The following is a 20,848-nucleotide window of genomic DNA, read 5'->3' as shown; positions in this document are numbered from 1 at the left end:
AATTTATAAATATAACATTTACATGTTTATTTAAAATTGCCAAAAGCTGTAAATAACTCAAATGTCCATCAAATGGTAAAGGGTAGACAAATTATAATTCATCCATATGATGGACTAAAACTCAGCAACAAGAAAGGAAAAAACTACTGAGAGATCAACAACACAAATGAATCACAAATGAATTTTTACTAAGTGAAGGAAGCCAGTCTTAAAAAGCTATATATTGTATGATTCTGTTCATAGGATTCCAGATGAAGCAAAATAATAGAGAAAGAGAACGAATCAGTAGTTTCTGGGGCTGAGGTGAGCAGAGTGGATTAACTACAAAGTGCCATGAAGGAACTTTATTGAGTGATGGAAATATTCTACATCTAGATTGTGGTTACAGACTGTAGAACTAAATAGAGTAAATTTTACCATATGTAAATTAGATCTCAGTAAACCTGACTTAAAAAAAAGGGGACTTCCCTGGCGGTCCAGCGGTTAAGACTCCACACTCCCAATGCAGGGGACACAGGTTCAATCCCTGGTCAGGGAACTAAAGCCCTTTCATGGACTTCTTGTTGCCAGAGGGCATTTAAATTCCTTCATAATTTGGCCCCCAGCTCACCAAAACATGGTCTCATGTTTTGACACCCTTCCCAGACTCTGCACTTTGTTATTCCGGACTGCTTTCAAGCCATCAAATGTACCACACACTCAGGTTCTTCCCATCCAAGTCTCTTTGGGGGAGCTGAGTGGAGTGCCCTGCCCTCTCCCCCCGGCTAACTCTTACTCAGCTATCGAGAGCCAGCCCAGACCTCAGCTTTTTGAAGAAGCCTTCCCCAGCTCTTCCAAAGATCCCTTGCAGCTCCCTTCTCTTTGCTCCTGTACCCAGTACCCTGGGTGTAACACCTGGTGTGGATTTATAATTACCTGCCACAGCCTGGTATACTATTCAAGGACAGGGGCCATGGACCATGCCTTCATCTCCACGTGCAGGGTTTGCGGGGATGAGACAGTCCCCTAGATTTGGGAGACACCTGTGACTTGTCACCGCAGCGTGAATAGACCCACCAAGGCTGGATCTTGTTCAGGCCACCTTGCTTATGTGTACTGAATTATGCATCACAGGAGAAACCCAGTCTTGTGGGGACAGTTTTTAGTGTCCTCAGTGGACTTCTTCTATGCTGGTTATCATGTTTCCAGCTGCCATTACCATCAGAAACCACATAGCAAGAGCAGTAACCAAATGCACCTTGCTTGTTCCAGGTCTTGCCAAAGAGCTGGCACAACTCTTTCTTTGGCCCCTGGGTTACAGTGTTCTTAGCAGATCGGTACAGCTGAGTTGGCCAGGGCTACAGCCCTGGACACAGCCTGGAGATTCTTCTGACTCAAGCACCTAAAGGAAGCGCCCACCACCCCCCGTCACTGAGCACAGGCTGGACAGAGCTGACACTGCCACTCGGCCAGCCCTTCCCTGGGACCCCCTTCACCAAGCCATCCTGTGGCAGGGAACGTTTCCTATAGGGAGACGGGCTAAGGGAAAGAATACTTTCTCTAATTACGTACTGCAACTGCAAATTGGTAGAGGACATGCTACTTGTCTGTTTGGCTCAGCTCATTCTATTTGTATGGAAACATGATTCAATATTAGCTTTTCTCCTGAAGGTATATTTTGAGCATCCCTAGTTAGAAAGGGCACCTGATGACTCAGGAGTACTCAACATCGACAGCTCTCTCCGGCTCCAGAGGAACCTCCAGATTTAAGAAAGGACTGAAAGTTTCCCTAAAAGGAAAACTCGGGTTTGGGAGCACTTCGCTGCATGGTAAATTCCGCATGATGATTAAGAGATGTGTATGATAAGCTGGTCTCTCTGCCCTGAGAGCTCGGACTGATCCATGTGCCTCGAGGTGGGCACGTGAACTGCATATGTGTACGAACTCATGATTCTGTGAATATCTAGATTTCCTAACTGGTTTGAGGACTGCATATGACAGATTATGGGGCTATCTAAAGCCATAGGAAGGAAACTGATAGCATGATCAAGTCAAGACTGTGCTTTTAAAAGTTGTATTTTAAAACCAAAGTAATTTGTCTTACGAGGTCTGGTCATTTCTATGCCATTTGTTCTCATCTTTCCTCCCTGCACCCGGACCCCAGCTGGGAGCTCCAGAGTGCAGCTACTCTTCAGTGTGGTGTTCATCAGATGCTGCATCTGTCTTCCAGGGAGTAACGTTTGCTTCTCTTTCAGCCGCCGCTGGCGCCGCTGGAACCGCTTCAGTCGCAGGAGGTGTAGGGCTGCCGTGAAGTCTGTCACATTTTACTGGCTGGTTATTGTCCTGGTGTTTCTCAACACCTTAACCATTTCCTCTGAGCACTACGACCAGCCTGACTGGTTGACACAGATTCAAGGTATAAGCAGAAGCCGTTCTCTTTTTGTTCCGAATAGGGGATCCCTGAGGCTGTCTGACTGCAGTCTAGTCTTTTCTGATGGACATAGGGTAGCATCCAGGACCATTTCCAGTGAGCAGTAGCTTGGAAGGCGGCAGAACCAAGCACAGGGCGCACCTGGAGAGGGGGTGTGGTCTGTGAGCACCTTGAAGCTGATAACTCCAGAGCAGCTCATTGTCTTCACCCTGTGACAACCTGGGATCAAGGAATCAGGCAGCTGGAAGGGACCTCATAATCCCTTCTCCCCGTCTCCACTGGAAGCTTTGCAAGCGGTGGCTGTTCACCTACCTCGAATGCCCCAGCAGGGTGGTATGAGAGCTCATCCTATTCTGAGTTCAGCAGTTTTGAGCCATTGTGAAGCCCTGCCTGACATCAAGTCAAATCTGTTTCTGTCTGACTCTCCAGCCTGCTGGGTGGCATTTTCTGAAGTGATCTTGATAGGCAACTGCTTCTTAGATCATGGTGCTTTAAGGAAGATCCAACAGATTTTTTTTGTTACTGATTGAAACAAACAAACTAAAACCACGTCATGACCTAAATGCAGAATTGTAGGCTTTCAGGGCTCAAAAGTATCAGAGATTATGTGGTAAGCTGCCCCTCCCCATTTTACAGTCAGTGAAACTGAGGCCCAGAGAAACCAAGGAACTTCTCCAAGGGGCACATGTCTGGGTAGTAGCCAGAAGCAGGACTAGAGCCTGACAGACAAGCAGACCATAAGCGTTCGTGCCGCATTTCTGTAATTGGGGCAAGAGCAAAGATGAGGGCAGAGGTTCTTGGGGCACTTCTGGCAGTGGCTGGTGAGAGGGAGGTGGCGAGGGAGAGGTCAGAGCCACTCCCGTGACGAGATCCCGAGGACATGTGCCCCTTTGTCTTTCTAGATATCGCTAACAAAGTCCTCTTGGCTCTGTTCACCTGCGAGATGCTTGTGAAGATGTACAGCTTGGGTCTCCAGGCATATTTCGTCTCTCTTTTCAATCGGTTTGATTGCTTCGTGGTGTGTGGAGGAATTACTGAAACGATCTTGGTGGAACTGGAAATCATGTCTCCTCTGGGCATCTCTGTGTTTCGCTGTGTTCGGCTCTTGAGAATTTTCAAAGTGACCAGGTGAGGACGTGCGCATCTCACTGCAGGTGTTTTCTGAACGTGGGTGGTGGTCAGCCCTGTCCCCACCTGGGGGACCTTCTGCTCCATCCCCGGTGGTGCTCTGGGCTCACCCCCTTGTCTTGACTTGCAGGCACTGGACCTCCCTGAGCAACTTGGTGGCATCCTTGTTAAACTCCATGAAGTCCATCGCTTCGCTGCTGCTTCTGCTTTTTCTCTTCATCATCATCTTTTCCTTGCTGGGGATGCAGCTGTTCGGTGGCAAGTTTAATTTTGATGAAACGCAAACCAAGCGGAGCACCTTTGATAATTTCCCTCAAGCTCTTCTAACGGTGTTCCAGGTGGGTCCCCCGCCATCCTTGCCCTGGGCTGCACCTTAGGGGATGCCTTCTCATCTGTCCACAAATCAATAAGACAGAACACTCCATTGCTATTGTATCAGTAACCTCTGCCCTAATAACACTGATTAATTTTGTGCCATTTAAGTCATTTGTTTTGCATCTCACTCCAGATCTATGTGCTGTGATTTCACGTTTTTGTGAGACCACTAGTTGTATTACGAAATAATCAACCCAAAATTTGTGTTTGATTGTATGAGGTTTCTGAGGTTCCTGTGACATAGGCTCTAAAGTCCTCTTCTTGTCCTTTGCTAATTTTTGACGGCAGGCAAGTTTTGTAATCCTGGTTATAATGGATTTATGCAGAGAAGTGACTTCTAAAGCCCTAATACCTTGGTGTATAGTCAGAGGAATCAGGGTGATTAAAGAGTTGTGACAGCTTTCTGGCCCTTTGTTGTCCTCCCTCGTGTGATGTAATGGGGACACACAGACTCTGAGGATGTCTCTGCTGTTGGGGCCTTGGCGGGCATCGGGCTGAGAAGGGAGCAGCAGTGTCAGAGGTTCACAGGTGGCCCTGCACTCAGAGGCCCAGCCTCTCCACCCCACCTGGCTGTAAGCTGAGGTGTCCCAAACCCCCATCTTGTGTATTGTGAGCTGAAGCCGTTCCTTAGAGCCTGGCAGGTAGATTTAAAAGACCCATCTGCCTGGGACTTCCCTGGCGGTCCAGTGGTTAGGACTCCGTGCTTCCACTGCAGGGGGCGTGGGTTCCATCCCTGGTCGGGAAACTAAGATCCCACAAGCCACGCAGCGCCCTTGTTGCCCTCATCTGCCCTTGTTGCTTTTCACATGCGATGCCAGCAGCAAGTCCTGCGGGAGAGGGGGAAGGCCTGTCGGGAGGGGCAGTGCACACGGACGTCCCACGGTGGCTCCTCCAGTGCTCAGCTCTGTGACCTTGGAAAGTCGCTATTTTCTGAAAAATGAGAGCCTAGGGAATGATCTCTAAGGTTCTTTCCTACTTGGCCATTTTGAAGTGAATGGAATTACTGTCACTGCTCTCAACCTGGCCTATAGCAATAAAGTATAATATAACTCAGTTTTAATTTTTGGCCACTGATGAGTCTTTTTTTTTTTTTTTTTTTTGATACTTTCAGAGAAACATGCATGGTGGCGGTGGTTTTTGTAGTACATGTGCACGGCACAAAATTCTAATGTTAAAAAAGCATATAAAGTGACAAGTCTCCCTCATCCAGCCACCAATATCCCGTTGTCGGAGGCAACCACCATTAAGCAGATTCTTCGGTATTCTCCCAGTATATTCGCTCAGATGTAAATAAACATACCTACCTGCCTATCTACCTACAGATGAATTTACACAGATGGTAGCTCATCCTACATGCTTTTTTTCATCTTTCCTTTTAACACCTAACATGTCCTTAAGAACCTTTTTTATTGGCCCGTAAAAAGCTGCTGCCTCCTTTTCAATGCTGCCGTGTTGTGTGGTGTGGGTGTGCCAGAATTCATGGGCCCAGTCCCCTGCTGATGAATATTCCACTGTGTCTCGTCTTGGCTGAGTGGATGACCTTGAAGATACACCATGGGGCACGTGTGTGACAATAGGTCTGTAGGATAAATTCCCCCAAGTGGCATTGCTGGTTTAAAGGGTGTGTATCCATTTTTGTTTGTTTGTTTGTTTGTTTTTTGCGGTATGCGGGCCTCTCACTGTTGTGGCCTCTCCTGTTGCGGAGCACAGGCTCCGGACGTGCAGGCTCAGCGGCCATGGCTCACGGGCCCAGCCACTCCACAGCATGTGGGATCTTCCCGGACCGGGGCATGAACCCATGTCCCCTGCATCGGCAGGCGGACTCTCAACCACTACGCCACCAGGGAAGCCCCTGTGTATCCATTTTTAACTTTGACGCTCTTGCCCAAGTATTCTCTTCAAGGCTGTGGTAGTTCATCCTCCAGTGATGGGGTGTGGGGACTGCCCCTTGCCTAACTCCCTTTCACCAAGTGAGTGTTCAGACGTTTTGATTACTGCCAGTCTGGTAGATGGAAATGGTATCTCATTGTAGTTTTAACTGATATTACTGTTGTCAGGAGTGATGTTGAATGTCTTCTCATGTGAGCAAGAGCCATTTATAGTTCCTTTTCTGTGAATTGCTTTACCTTTTCAAACCATTTGCCAAATTTCTATTCGGTTGTACGGCCTGTTTTCTCTGGGTATGTATATACATGTTTAACTGCACAAAGGTCCTGGAGAGACACACCAACAGCATGCTCCTGGGGAGGGGACCGAATGGGCTGGGGTATAGTCAAAGGGTACACAAGTCTTACATGGAATGCTATTTTATTTTCACCAAAAGAGTTAACTCATGTATTTATGTGATTAAGCATAACATTTTAAAAACTGTAGGATAACGGATGCATTTGTTCAGTGCAAACTGAACTGTGAAAGGCAGGTTACACCAGACACGGGCAGCCCCCAGGAGCTCTGGGAAAACCGTGGGAACTGTGAGTCCACCTGCCCATTGATCCCAGTTTTGGCTTCTTAGATTCTGACAGGTGAAGACTGGAATGCTGTGATGTATGATGGCATTATGGCGTACGGGGGCCCATCATCTTCGGGAATGATCGTCTGCATCTACTTCATCATCCTCTTCATTTGCGGTAACTGTATCCTTCAGCCTTCGGGCTGCCCCGGACCACCTTGTTGTCCCTGTCGTGTTTGCTGTCTTCCTCTCTGAGTTTCCCCATGGCAATGGTGGTAGCCATTGTGGTGGGGAGGTGAGTGCCCTCACCTCACTCTTGTGCCCTCCTTTGCTGTTGCTAGGGCAGCACAGGAGAAGCAGAGTCTCAGTCAGGCTTTGAGGAATGAGAGGAGCCACGGGAGGGAGCCTGAGACGGCACGTGGGCTGCACCAGTGGCCGCCCACTCGGCATGACGTCCCATCTCCCGTACAGGTCCCAAGGGATGGCTTAGGGCAAAGCCCTGTTGTTCTCCGTGCCATCACCCTTGAGGGTGTAGGGAGGAAAAATGTCCCTCTAGCTTCCAGGTTCTTTTGGCTGGCTAGTAATCAAATTGAGGTAAGACAGATTAAGAGGAGGAAAACAAATTTAATTTCATACAACATCCCTTGAGCTGTTTTCCCCTTCATCTTCTCTGGCTTGTTAGTGAATTTTCGTCAGGGTGGAAACCCCAGTGCAAACCTGTGGGAACAATGCTTTGTTCTTCTGTGTATTATATGGAAGTCCCTCTCTCAACACATAGAAATCCTAGGAGTCTCTCATGCAGCTCCAGCAGCCCTGCTGCAGGGAACCACCCTGCTCCCCCTGCCCAGAGGGCAGCTCTCCTGCATAAGAGGATAGGCTCTCTGCATAAGCCTCTTACTGCCTGTGGGCCCTGCTGGAGTTTGGGGTGGCATTTCTCCATCTTCCCAACTAGATGAGAAGCTTCTTGAGTCAGCGATCTCTTTTTGTATTCGCATGTCTCGTGACTTACACCACAGGGTCATGCACACACAGCCCTTGGTCAGTGTTTGTTAAATGAATGATCAGTATTTTCTTTTTCCGCTCTCCTCGTGATTCATTCTTTAGGCCACAGCCATATACTGGCCCTAATCTGCAGAGAAGTATTCCCTGGCCACTTTCCAGTTAGATATTGTTTTCTTTGTAGTGCATGTATTACTCTCTGAAATCCTTAAGTAGTTTCTGTTCTGTCCCCCACAGCTAGAATAGATGCTCCTTGGGAGCTTGGACTCCAGTCTGTCCTGTTTCCTCCCATGTCTCCAGCACCCAGAACGGTGCCTGGCACATCAGAGGTGCTTGACAGATGTTTTCAAATAAATTCCACAGCACATCACTGTTTAGGAGGGTCTGGTGGGTAATCCTTCTGAAAACAGATAATGGGTATTTGCTCTTGGAAACCACCTGTTACAAACTTGTAAGATTTTCCTGTGGTTTATTACCCTGCATTTTCTTTCTACTACCTAAAAGAATCTCGTGTCGTTGTAAGACTAGAGATACGGTATTTCTTCGTTGTGATCATTATCAGGGATTCCCAATGCAGTGATTCCAGCACGAATCGTTTTCTGAGCCGTGATTGCACCACATGTCAGAGGAGAGCTCGTGTTGCCAAGCCATCGCCAAGCCCAGGACAGACTGCTTCCCCAGGCTCATGGCCGCTCTGTTAAAAAATAATCCTACTGTATCAAAGGTGTTTTGAAAGTCTTCATAGAATCCACTCACATTTCTATCCTCTTTAAAGATTTGAATAGGCCAAGCATGACATCCCCTGGAAGCCTGCTCATCATCAGCGCCTTGTTAGGTTATGTTTGTTGACATGTTCAGCAACCTGCCTGAGAGTTCAGATTGTGGAGGGCGTGTGGGACCGTGCTGTGCCTCTCCTGTCTTGGGGTCCCTGGGCTCCCGTTGTCTTGCACGCAGGTGGTGGTACGTCAGCTAGAGGGAAGCATCAGTCAGAGAAGGGAGTCGTTTTGACCTATTTATTGCCCTCTGATCCCTGTGCTTCTCCAAAATGTACTTAACTGCTAACAAGTAAGAAACAGGCATCGTCTGATTTGGGAACCTTATTCAGGATATTTTTTTCAGTCATTCAAGGAAACCACACATAGAACATTATAGTAAGAGCCAAAAACCTGATAACTTGTTCAGTCACCTAACTTTTTACTATTTGCAAAAATGAAATTCAACCACAATAGTCTAAGATACAGCCACCGGGGGACAATGCAGAGGAGTAGTCCAGCGCCATCAGGCAATAAGGCAGGTGTGCTGGAGTCAGTCAGTGTTTGTGGAATTAATGAATGAACAAGGTATTCACAGACTCGGAAGGTCATTTCAAATAAGAAAGGCTCAGGCTGCCTTGTGTGATGGGATCATCATTTGAATAATGTGTAGCCTTTACAGGGTCTTATTTGGAAAGGACACCCCAGATAGATATGTTGTGGGTGTGAGTGTTTTAAAAGAAAGAAAGCAAAATGCAAAATGCATAAAAACAACATGCTTGTGTTATAGATTGTTTTATGCAATGTGTGTCGTAGACACCTAGATGTATAGACACATGTGCACAAGCACATACATGCACACGCATGAAGGGGAATGTTGGCGTTTGTAGGTTTTCATGGGTTTTGGTGAGTCTTAATTTTGTGTTTGGCCAGCTTATCTTCTACAGGTTCTAGTTCGTTTTTTAAAAAAGTGGGACTCTGGTCTCCTAGCTTTACCAAGTGAACATAGCACTAGGGGACAGTTACCTGTCACCAGCCTCCTGAACACGGGGGTGTTTCATTACCATTATTGACCGTGTGTAGCTGCATTTAGAACCGCGTTGCATCCTTAACATTTTCAAATTAGATATTCTACTGAATGTCTTCTTGGCCATCGCTGTAGACAATTTGGCTGATGCTGAAAGTTTGAATACTGCTCAGAAAGAGGAAGCTGAAGAAAAGGAAAGGAAGAAGATTGCCAGGTAACCCCATTTTCACCTGGGCGGTTTGCTGAAGGGTTTGACCCGGGGAGCCATTCGCAGGTGGGGCCTGCCAGGGCACCGGACTCCACAGCAGCTGCAGCTCCTGTGCTGCTGCTTTGTGGGGATCCTGGCTGGTCCTGTGAGGCCGACCAAAGAGGATGGACTCTTGGGCAGAACCCAGGCCCTTGGCTCTCATCCCCTCGGAGCTGAGAGTAGGAGTTACACGTCCCCATGCTTAACGGATCACTGCAGTTAACTTTGGCATCATAAAATAAATGATGCATTCAATGCTGATTAGCTCTTGGATGAGAATTTTAATAAGATGATCTGTGTAATGAATCCAGTGCAGTGAGGTGAACAGGAAGCTCTGGGTGTGGGTTGTGCTATGTTCTTGCGATTAGGGTTGTTGCCAATTAAATTCTGTCCTTCACTGGGCCACTGTTGATTCAGAATCCTGATTAGCTTTTTTATACAAAGCAATATGGTTACTTGGGGGTTTTTTGTTCTCTTCTCTCCTCTTCTCTGTAGAAAAGAAAGCCTGGAAAACAAAAAGAACAACAAACCAGAAGTCAACCAGATAGCTAACAGTGACAACAAGGTAGATGTTACATTCTCCACTTGGTTTCAAAACGATTCTGTTGATATCACCATAAATGTACCCTTTACACCATGACAGTGTTGTGTGTGATATTTTGGAGTAGTGAAAGTGTGGCACCCCGTCATAAACACTGGCTTTCCAGGGGTGTCTGAGTGAATTAAGGCACTTAGCTCGTGGTTAACAGTATTTCACCAGAGAGCTGGTATGATGCATCCTGAACTGGTCTGACCACTTATTTTTTCTTGATTGGAATGATGTGGTCAGGCCTGACCTGTGTCAGTATCTTCTCAGTGGGGATTAAAATCAAGGATTGCTGAAAGATGTCTGTCCCCAGAGCGTGGGTGTCTCAGGATCAGAGGGTCTGGGTGCTCAGGGCCCTACTGTGAAACTTCGTGCACCGTGTCAGCTCTGGATTTTTCATTAATTTGTTCATTTATTCAGTGAGTCAGTAAATACTTTTTGAGTGGTGACTCTGTGTCAGATACTGGGGATCGGGAACGGCCAAGACCAGCGAGGTCCCTGTGTGTGTGGGGCTCTCAGTCTGGCGGGGTGGCAGGAATCTGTAAGGCAGTTCTCATGTAGCGTGGGTGCCAGTGTTGGGAGAGGAAGAGGCATGGGTGGGGCTGGCTGTCCATGGCTGGGCAGGGGTTACACCAGTTTACTCCTCATCTGCCCTCAGACCTTCTGTTTTCAGCAGAGTCACCATCTGGGGGCACCTGCTGTCCCGACACACTTACATACAGCGCACACTCTGGAGACAATTCCTCTGTCCCTTGCTGAACGGCAGGGTTGAGCCTTTACTTGCCCCTCTCAAGTACATTTAAGTCAGTCTCCGTTCCTCCCAAGACCTCTGTCTTCCCAGGTCACCATCGATGACTACCGAGAAGAGGATGAGGACAAGGACCCCTACCCGCCTTGTGATGTGCCAGGTATGTGGTGGAGGCCAGAGGCAGGCTCTCAGCGCATGAGCCATATGTCTTTGCTCTCACTCTGATCAGCGGCTGAGTCTGCGGCTGGCTGGCCCAGCTGGGCACACGCAGGGCTGCCGAGGCTGCCGAGGCCACGGGTGTAGTCCCCTCGTGGGCCGGTTAGCTCTGCTTTTTCTTGTGGTTGTGGGCGGCTCATGTAACCTAGGCTCCAGGGGGTGGGGAGAGAACGTGTAGGTGGAGCAAGGCAAGCCCACACTGGGCTGGGACGTCTCTCTAGGAGATGGCCAGTTATCAACACTCACCTGATACTTTCACCTCGACTGAGGCCTTTACTGGCTGACGTAGGAGGGACCGTGGAGTCAGGGAGCCTGGGGGCCTGTGTGTGACTTGAAAGCCCACACGGTTTTTCAGGCTGGAGCTGAGCACAGAGGTTGCTGGGGACGCAGCAAGGTGCTGGGGGGATGGGCAGTGAGAATCCCACAGCTGCCACCTTCACCTTCGCTCAGATCTTAACCTGCTGGGGCCTCATGCCCACAGCTACGCATGCTCACCAGATGGGCCCACTTCTCAGCCCCTCCCCACCCCCACATACTCTCCGTCTGGATTTGGAAGGGTTTTGATTAATGTAAGCTGATAGATGATGTTAACGTTTAAGCCAAATATTCATATGAAATTGAGGACGACCATTGAAACCCAAATGCAGTCTTTGTTTATTTCATGCCTAAAAAAAAAGTGTCTCCTTTAAAGTAGGTGAAGAGGAAGAGGAGGAGGAAGAGGATGAACCCGAGGTTCCTGCTGGCCCCCGTCCTCGAAGAATCTCTGAGTTGAACATGAAAGAGAAAATCACCCCCATCCCCGAAGGGAGCGCTTTCTTCATTCTTAGCAAGACCAACCCGTAAATATCCCCTTTCTAGTTGCACAGCTGCCCCGTCTCCCCCAGGAACCTACAGGTTGCTTGAGGGTGGCTGGGGATGGGGTGAGGGAAGATGGTTCTCAGCCCCTTTCTGCGCCTGAGCGTCAGGGCCCCCAAGCCCCCTCAGACCCCTGTCCTGCTCCAGCCTTGCCTTTGCCCTCTGTTCATCTCTTCCTAGCCTTCCTGTGCCTGGACCAGGGGCTTAGGGGTGTGACCAGGTCCTGGGAGAAGTGCTGTTCCAGATTCTCCTCCCCCCAACCCCTGCACTGGGGCAGCAGTGGTGCAATACTGTGGCTTGGTCAGAGCCCACAGCTCTGGTGTGCCGTGAGTCGTCACTTGTGAAGTGTTTTCCATCCAAAGAACCCTTTCTTCACGAGGGGGCCTTCTGTTAAGATGCTGTGGGGGATGAGGATTTTGACCAACTTCTGCAGAGTATCTTCACCCAGAGATCCAGTTTAGTTGATTACTTTTCCCTACTGGGTTTGATGGTGATAAAGTAATAATCGCTCAGTGATATTGTATAGATGGTGGCTATTCAGTTCAGCTCCCTGATATCCTGCTTAAAATGCATTTTTCTTGCTAAAATGATCAGGTGCTCACCAGGAGCATGGTCATTACTCACAAGTACTGTGAGAGGAAGATGTGTATTTACTAGCTCGTTTCTAGCTTTCAAATGATCTGGGAAGGAGTGAAGTGCCAGGGGTAATCGATGGCTCCTGGAAAGGTTTCTAGAATTGCAGAAGCAGTTCTGGGCTGTCAACGAAGAACTCCATAAATTCACAGGCTCCAGGGAGACATAGGTGGGAAGCAAGGGGGGCTGCAGTCTTACCGACTTGAAGCCTGGATGGCAGTCTTTATCGCTCATTACCGTTGACAGTTTGGGTATCTCTTTTAAAAAGTTATTCAGCTGACTCCCTGACATCTACAGCTCATTACCTCTGCCTATATTGGAGTAATGGATTGATTTTCCCCCAAAGCTTTGAGCACTCCTGCCCTCACAGCACTGGAAGGCCTTCCCTTGCTGCTGATGGCTTGCAGGCCCTCCAGGGACCACATCCCAGCATTAAGCAGCCCCAAAAGGGAAGATTTGAAACAAGGGGTCACCTTCCTATAAAGTGGACTCCAGTTTTTAAAGTGAAAAAAACATTTCAAAGGAAAACCTACATGTAGTCTATAGACAAAAAAAAAAAAAATCTTTAAATTCTCAAGTCAAATATTGAGGCTAAGGGAAGTCAGGCACTAACTTCACTAAGTAGCCCATGGGACATCAGGGGCATCAGGAAAGGCTCTGATGGCCTGTGGAGCCGTTGTGAGAGCCAGGGCTGGGGGTGCTGAGCACGTGCAGTAGCATCCTTCTAAGATTCTTGCGTGATGGTGTAACTTTCACTTGACTTTCTCAGAAGTACTTGTTGTGGGTCGACTCCCCCTCCTCCCCGCAAAAAATAGCACTTATGACGGAATCTCCACATAACAGGAGATTCCACCAAGCCTCACTCACCGTGGTCATGTTTTGATACAGCCCAACTGCTGGGATAGCTCCTATTCTTTGTGAGCTGTTGGCATGAGCTCTGACCTCGGTCTCTGTTCCAAGGCAGGGAAAGGGAGCAGCTGGGCTTCATGTTATGGTGGGGATATGTCACCCTCAGACCTGGACTGGAAATCTGCCCCTGGTCCCTACTATCTGGGTCACCTTTTTTTTTTTTTTTTTTTTTTGGCCACACACCACTCGGCTTGTGGGATTTTAGTTCCCTGACCAGGGATCACACCTGGGCCCTCGGCAGTGAAAGCATAGAGTCCTAACCACTGGACCGCCGGGGAATTCCCATAGCTGGGTCGCCTTAAGAAAGTTCTTTCACAGGCTGAAGCCTCAGTTTCTTCACCTTTAAATGGACGGTGTCCACACTTTTAAGGTCTCAGTGAATGGTCTCTGTGGCGTGTCCATACAGTACACTTGGGGTCTGCCTTCCTGGGGTTTCCAGGGGCTGATGGTCCGGTGGGTCCGTTTGCTGGGTCGGGGCTTGGGCGGCACAGGGACAGCTGTCCTCCACCTGGCTCGTCACCGTGGAGTGGCCCTAGTGTGCTGAGGGCCCGGGGCCTTCTGGGGCTGCGTCCATGCGGCGGCTTTCCCCGCAGGATCCGCGTGGGCTGCCACAAGCTCATCAACCACCACATCTTCACCAACCTTATCCTCGTCTTCATCATGCTGAGCAGCGCTGCCCTCGCCGCCGAGGACCCCATCCGCAGCCACTCCTTCCGGAACACTGTAAGCCCCCAGCGAGGACGGCAGGGCGGGGCTCCCCGGGTCGGCGCTGAGCTCTCGGGCAGAGGCTGCGTCCGCGCAGGGCCTTCAGGGGCCATGAGGACAAAAGCTCAAGTGGGCCTCTTGTTCACCTGTAGGCATTTTGTTTCAGGTTTGTCAGTGCCAGAGAGGTTTTGTTTTACGGGCACAAACTTTTATTGAATCATATGTTTTGCCCCTCGTTTCAAATATCCTGCAATACCTGGGTATTTTCAGGGGCTCCGCTTCTCTACCTCTCCGTTCCTCGCTGCCAACATCTCGGTCCCTCTTTCCCCTTCCCTGGTCCAAGTCACACGCACACCTATTTTGAGATTCCCGCCTGGTGGCAGCATCCAGCAGGAGAGAAAGTAAAATTGAAACCAGGTGTGTCACATGCCCGGGAGCTCTTATGTAGGGTTGGCAGGAAGACTTAAATGCACAAAGCTACTTGGTTCTGTTACTGACAAGAAATACAAGTTAGGGAAATGACAGATGTGGACCTGAAGGGTTCAGTGGAGAAGAACTAAGTTTTGGTTAGTTTGGGGCAGGAGGTGGCTTTACAAAGAAAACAAGCAGAGGGTTTAGTCTTGTATTTGTAATCAGTTTCATAATTTAGGGCTGGCTCCCTTTCCCAGCATCGATGTTGGGCAGAGACTGATACCTAAATCAGATCCTGCCTGAGCAGTTCAGTCTCAGCAGGTCAGCTGTCAGCACTGAGAACAGTCCAGAGGTGAGACAGCTTCAGAGGACTGTAGCCTGTTGACTGCCCGGCCTCAATACCGTAGCGCAGTTTCAGGTGATCGCCCAGAAAGCTGCCCGGGGAGGGAGGCCCGCAAGTGTGCGAGGCCGTCAGGGGTCGCTGCCTTGCCTGGTTGGTACCTCTTTTGGTACAAGAGATTTTTAGAGATTTGTGGATTTAGACAAATCACCAGATCAGTGTCGCACAATTTCAGTTGTGACAACCAAGCCCTGTACTGTCTTTTCATTTCCAGTGCTCTTGGTTTGAAGCCTGGCAAACCCAATCTATCAGATTGCTGAAATTCAGGCACCCTGATATGAAGATTAAAAGATCTTCCCCTCAAAGCATGTGTGGGTGATGTAAAGATGAAGGCCCTGAGCCTGTCTCAATCTGTACTCAGAGGTTAGGGCTTTTGTTAAGATTCTCGAGACTGTCTAAACACTCAGATGGAACAAGGCCCTCAGTGTCACTGGTTCCATCCGAAAGATGAGACACAAGGCGGAAAAGCTGTTTGGGAAAAAAAATACCATTATGTGATGGACTAGATCAGAAGCTAGTCCTAGAACACAGATTGACAAAGAGTTAATTTACGTGCGGGCCTCATGTTCTAATTTTTTATTGTAATTGCTTCCCCATGGGTTTATTTCCCTGCCACTTTTCCCAAGAATGTTATTGTTCTTTTTTAATAGATGTACATATGTACGTGTGTCTTGCTTTTAAAATGCCACAGTGTTTTTATTTGACTGTAGTCAGAACACTTAACATGAGATTTTCCTTGACAAAATTTTAAGGATACAAGACCGTATCCTTAACCCTGGGCACCATGTTGGATGTCAGATCTCTGGAACTCACTCACCTTGTATGACAGGAACTTTACCCACGTCCACCTCCCACAGCCCCTGACAACCGCCATTCTGCTTTCTCTCTGCGAGTTTCACTACTTTAGATACGTCATATAACTAATATCATGCAGTGCTTTTTTTTTTTTTTAAATCCTTAGCTGATTGATTAGTGAAAAAGAGAAAGGAGGCAGAGTGAGGAAAGAACAACCTGCGTCCAAGAGCTTTGACCCCGGGTACCAGGCCGAATTGTTGGCTTGTCGGCAGCTGTGTCATTCTTGGCTACCCATGTGCTTTCAGCAGGCACAGCCCTGCTGCGACCTCGGAGGGGCTAAGGCGGAGGGGCAGGGTTCCCCGTGGGCAGCCTTGGTAGTGTACTGGGAAAGACCTTTTATTGCCTGGCCAGAAACACAGATACACAGAAGGGTTCCAGCAAAATGTATAAATCCCCAAATGGAAACAGTTTGGAAAATGAATAATACTGTCTGAAGAGAGAGAACTTCAGCGAGGAGGGCTGCCTTTGAAACAGAGGTCCTCGCCTTAGTGTAACAGTAGTAAGGACTCCCCTGGGGTGGGTCCCACACGGACACAGCAGGGCCCGTGGCTCTTGACTGGCATATCGGAGGCCTGGCTTCCCTCTCAGCGATGCAGAGACTGGCCGCGTGGCCTGAGCAGCTGCCCCCGTTCTCAGCATCCACATCTGTGAAATGAACGGAGTTGGCCTGGGTGGGCTCCACGGGTTATCTTCCAGGGCCGCTCTCTTCAGTTTCCCCAAACCACAGAGCCCAGTTGTCATGCAGATAAGCAGCCAAGATGGCCTCTTCCAGTGGCAGAGTCTCGGCTGCTGTGTTTGTGGCTGAGGATTCCCTGTGGTCAGCCTTAGGCCCACTGCTGCCCACCTGCCCGCCCTTCAGCCCGCATGGCTCTGAGGAGAAGCAGGGACCCCAGAAGGGGTTAGCAGGACTCCACTGGTTGGAAAGGAGACGGTATTCTCAGAAATGCTGATAAAGTGGCCTGGACCATCATTCAGAGGCCAAGTCAGTCAGTTCTTTGAATGGGCCCAGCAAGGAAAAAACCTGCCTTAAGAGAGAGAGCAGTGTTAGATGCAGAGCAGCGGGCAGGAGGAAGATGATAAGTGAAACTCTTCCTTGCAGATTTCTCCAGCCGGGCACATCGGTGGGGGAAGGGTGTTTGCTCCCTGATTGAATGGGCTGGAACTGGAGGGGACACGTGGCCCCACTTGGTGCCACTAATACCTTTGTTTACATTTTCCCTCCAATCCAAAGTTCAGCTGAATCACAGCATATTTCATTCTACCAAAAAGACAGTTAAAAATCTAAAATGTATGTGAGACTAATTTATCTGGTGCCACAAGTTACCTATCAGCATAGTGCTTTCATAAGTGAGCCTCTGTCTGCCCAGAACACGAGGCTGGGCCGGGGGCGGAGGGGGCCAGTCACCAGGAGTGGTTACAGGAGGTAAGTATCCCCAAAGCTCTTGGTTGGACCAAAGTGGGGCCCTTTGAGCATCTCTGCACTTTCCTCCAGGGTGGCAGGCATATCCCGGGAGAACGGGTCTCTGACCGCTTGTGGGCCTGTAGCTGTTGGGGTTTGTCCGGATGCCTTTTTCTCATCTCCACGTGTTGTGCCTTGCAGATACTGGGTTACTTTGACTATGCTTTCACAGCCATCTTTACTGTTGAAATCCTGTTAAAGGTAATGGCTTTTTCATTGATCCTCGCATACTCTAAAGCAGCGGTAGCAATAACGGTGGCAATTCTTTGTTTACCTTCCAGATGCTAGGTTATGCAGATTATGTCTTCACTGGTACTTTTGCATTTGAGATCGTTTTGAAGGTAACAGGTGCCACAGGAGTGTGTTTCAGGGGCCTGCTCCTGTGTGTGACACACGGCCAAGACGCGTGACGTGCTTCTGGCTATTTTCAGTTTTTGTCCTCTGTGATCAAGCTCCGCTTTTTTTTTTTTTAACCAAAGGATTTTTTTTCCTGTAACCATTCAACTTGTTTTTGCTGTTTCTTTTTAACCTTTGAATGCATGTAGGAGCTACTTTGGCTTCCTAATAGTGATTGGAGATTATATTTTGCTCCTTTTTTAATGTCCTCTGAAATGTGTCAACTGATAACAGATACAACACTATGTGTGAACTTTCTTCCACCCTTCTTGACATCAAAATCAGAGGAAAAGCATTTCTTCTGCGAAGGGAATGTCTCTCTTCTCATTTCTTTGACTGCATTATGTTTTCAGTGCCCTAAAAGAGTAACACACTATTTTCTTGCAACAGGGTTTGCAAGATAATGTGGGTCTCTTTGTGTTAAGATATATCTGTTTTAATGGATGGGCTTACATTTACACAAACGAAAAGCACACCCTCTGGACAGGGGGCCCGGAATGTACTGCCCATGCATGAGTTGCCAGTTGCCATTGCTGCATGTGGTTTGTGTACTGGTTGTGAAGGCCACCCTGGGGAGAGCTCGTTCCTATGTACTCAGAGGTCTGGAGACCCACAGCAGAGAGCCCAGAACCCCTGACTTGCTGAGGGGCATGCTTCCTCACAGTACTGGGACAACGTGGCCCGGGACAGCTGTCAGGGCAGTCATCTCCTAGTGGAGAGACAAGCTGGGAAATGAGGTCTTGGAACCACAGTTTCTTTAAACCATGTTGGGGTTTTTGTGTGTGCATCTCAGGACAAAAAAAAAGAAAAAAATGTATTTTAATGTACCGTGGAACTTGGGTTCTTTACAAAATCTTCTGTAAAATGAAACCTCAGTTAACATTCCAAGCAATAGGGTATTTAGTTATCTTCTCTCTCTTTTTTTTTTGGTTAATGAAAATACTAGCACAAAACCAACGAACCAACCTCTGTTTAAACCCTTGTTAAAAATCTTCTAGGCATTTGAGTTCATTTTCCTGCCTTTAGGCCAGTAAATTTGCTTAACGGTTGTCCTAAGTGAGATGCTGCCTGGGTCAGTGAACAGATTCTACCTCCGTCTCCACGGTGATGGGCATTGGAGCAGAAGGCACAGGGCGTGGGGTGCAAGGACGCTCACCTGGCCTCTGCTTCATCCTGAGCTGCTTTTTTTCTTGGCAATTTGCCTTCTCCTCAAACTGAACAGGAAATGTTGTCTTTAGCCTGTTAGCCTGTTTAATTGAGGTTTTACTTTCCACATTTTTAAGTTGTCCAATGCATTTAGTTCCTCTTGGGCTTCAGGGCAAAGAGATACAGGTTTATTTAAAAGAAAACAACCCACAATTATTGCTTTTCAATTTTTATATATTTGCCTCAGTGACTTAAATCTTCCAAATCAATTCTCATTTTGAAAGTATCTCATAGAGTGGAAAATGAGCTAAAACAAGAAGGATTCAGAAAATGCAGAATCTCTGAGAAGCAGCTGACATCGAAAGAGTGGTTCCTGGTGGCCTGGGGAGGATTTGGAAGGCTGTTTGGATACTGGGTTAAACCATTTGAAGTGGCCTTTTTTTTGCAGGTTAAATAGGGTTAATTATTGGCAGTTCCATACGGGCCAGTATAATTAGCTCCCAGCTCTGCCCCTCCTCTCCTGTACTTATCTGAAACTTCTCCCATCTGTTTTTCTAAAGAAGCAGTAACTCCATGTATTTTGCAGTTTTTATTCTGGAGCACTTCCTCACTAAGCTCCTTATTCAAGAAGCTCAGTGGGGAACCTGCGGTGTGGGCTCCGGGTACTTGGGGCCGTGACTTAGCAGGTGATGGCTTCTGAGCTACACCTGGCACGTGCTAGAGTAGCTGGGCTTGGAGGAGCCTTTAAAATGGGTGTATCAGTAAGGGCCGTTAGGAGCAATACGGGGCCTGGGAAAACCAAGCAAGTTTCTATATCAACGGAGCATGTGAGCCCGGGGCTCGGGCACTTCTAGCCCCACTTGGGAAGTCTGGGTTGGAGCAATGTGGGCTCGGCTGGGGTCTCAGAAGGGCTGGAACTGGCGTTTTGTGGGGAAGCCAGGTTGTCTGGGCAGTGATTACATCCTGACAAACCTGGTCAAGTGGACTCTCTGCCGAGACAGAGCCTTTGGACGTGCCAACGATATATTCATAATTGAAATCTGTTTTCACTGTAATAAGGTCCAGTGAAATAATTGCTCTCTTCTTTTAAAATGTATAGGAAATCAGCTGCCCCTTTTCCATTTTTGAACAAAGCATTCAGTTGCTCTGCCCTGTTGGTTTACATTTCTGGCTTCCTAATGCACACTTGTTCATAAGGTCATACTTTGCTCAAGCTTTTGTAAAGAGCCCAGGTTTCTTTTCCTTTGCAGAGAGAAAAGAAAAACAAAACTCTAACTCACTCATGATTCTGCTTATAGATGACGACTTTTGGAGCTTTCCTCCACAAAGGGGCTTTCTGCAGGAACTACTTCAACTTACTGGATATGCTGGTCGTTGGGGTGTCTCTGGTGTCATTTGGGATCCAGTAAGTATTCTGGGGCGTGCGTGAACGTGTGTGTACAGGACTGTTGGGCAGGAAGGTCTATGTGAGGAATCTTAACATAATTCATAAAGCCTAGGCATCATTTTAATTATGGCATTCGGTTATCTGGGAAAGCTTAATTTGTGCCCATGCCAGAAAGCATTGGGACAACTCATCCTTTCTTGTGTTTCTGTTTTTCTTTTTATGTCCTCTGCTGGGTTGTGCTCATTATTCTCTGTGATATTTTTTTCAAAAGAGGGTGAAAGAAGTCTAGACTAGGAGGGAGGGCAGCTGGACTCTAGTCTGGGTTCTCCAGAGGCTGGTCCAGGGCCCGGGGCCGGTGGGGGCTCCTCTCCCAGGATCTCAGTTCCCCATCTATACAGGAGGGGTTGGATGAGGTGACCTCTCAGGGCTTTCCAGCTTGGATATTGAAGGCTTCCCTTCCTCTCCAGGATAAATCAGCTGCTATGACCCTTTTGCCATCTAAAATTTTTAGCTACGAGGGGCCAAAGCTGCAAGTCAGAGCCCCAGGACCTTTCCATGGCATTGAGGGATTTCTGGTGGGGTACAGCCCCGGCTGTACACTGCCTGCCTGCCGTACCTGGGGTTTTGGGGCAGAGGCTCCAGTGGGAGCGTCCAGGGGTGGCCTTGCTCTCCTGCTGACTTTGAAGCACCTCTGCTCAGGTGCTGACCATCAGTGCCCCCCATATGAGAGCACATGTGTGCACATGGCCTCTGAA

General features: G+C 48.3%; 1 protein-coding gene across 5 annotated transcripts in view; it reads left to right on the top strand.

Annotated features, from left to right (window-relative positions):
• The window catches only part of CACNA1D (calcium voltage-gated channel subunit alpha1 D), a gene marked incomplete at both ends in the record, with an annotated part of 464,657 nt that overhangs the window by 379,202 nt on the left and 64,607 nt on the right, over nucleotides 1-20,848 (top strand). For all 5 annotated transcript variants that reach the window (XM_079713181.1, XM_079713184.1, XM_079713182.1 and 2 more), the window contains 11 exons: nucleotides 2,235-2,395; nucleotides 3,313-3,538; nucleotides 3,669-3,876; nucleotides 6,426-6,546; nucleotides 9,240-9,354; nucleotides 9,883-9,952; nucleotides 10,815-10,881; nucleotides 11,629-11,776; nucleotides 13,928-14,057; nucleotides 17,306-17,365; nucleotides 20,005-20,111. In XM_079713181.1, the coding sequence (XP_079569307.1) occupies nucleotides 2,235-2,395; nucleotides 3,313-3,538; nucleotides 3,669-3,876; nucleotides 6,426-6,546; nucleotides 9,240-9,354; nucleotides 9,883-9,952; nucleotides 10,815-10,881; nucleotides 11,629-11,776; nucleotides 13,928-14,057; nucleotides 17,306-17,365; nucleotides 20,005-20,111 (1,413 nt within the window). The remainder of the gene's footprint in view (nucleotides 1-2,234; nucleotides 2,396-3,312; nucleotides 3,539-3,668; nucleotides 3,877-6,425; nucleotides 6,547-9,239; nucleotides 9,355-9,882; nucleotides 9,953-10,814; nucleotides 10,882-11,628; nucleotides 11,777-13,927; nucleotides 14,058-17,305; nucleotides 17,366-20,004; nucleotides 20,112-20,848) is intronic.

This window comes from Hyperoodon ampullatus, assembly GCF_949752795.1.
Source record: "Hyperoodon ampullatus genome assembly, chromosome: 10".
Lineage (NCBI taxonomy): Eukaryota > Metazoa > Chordata > Mammalia > Artiodactyla > Ziphiidae > Hyperoodon > Hyperoodon ampullatus.
The sequence above is the reverse complement of the archived record's forward strand: the minus strand, read 5'-3'. Positions and strand labels throughout refer to the sequence as shown.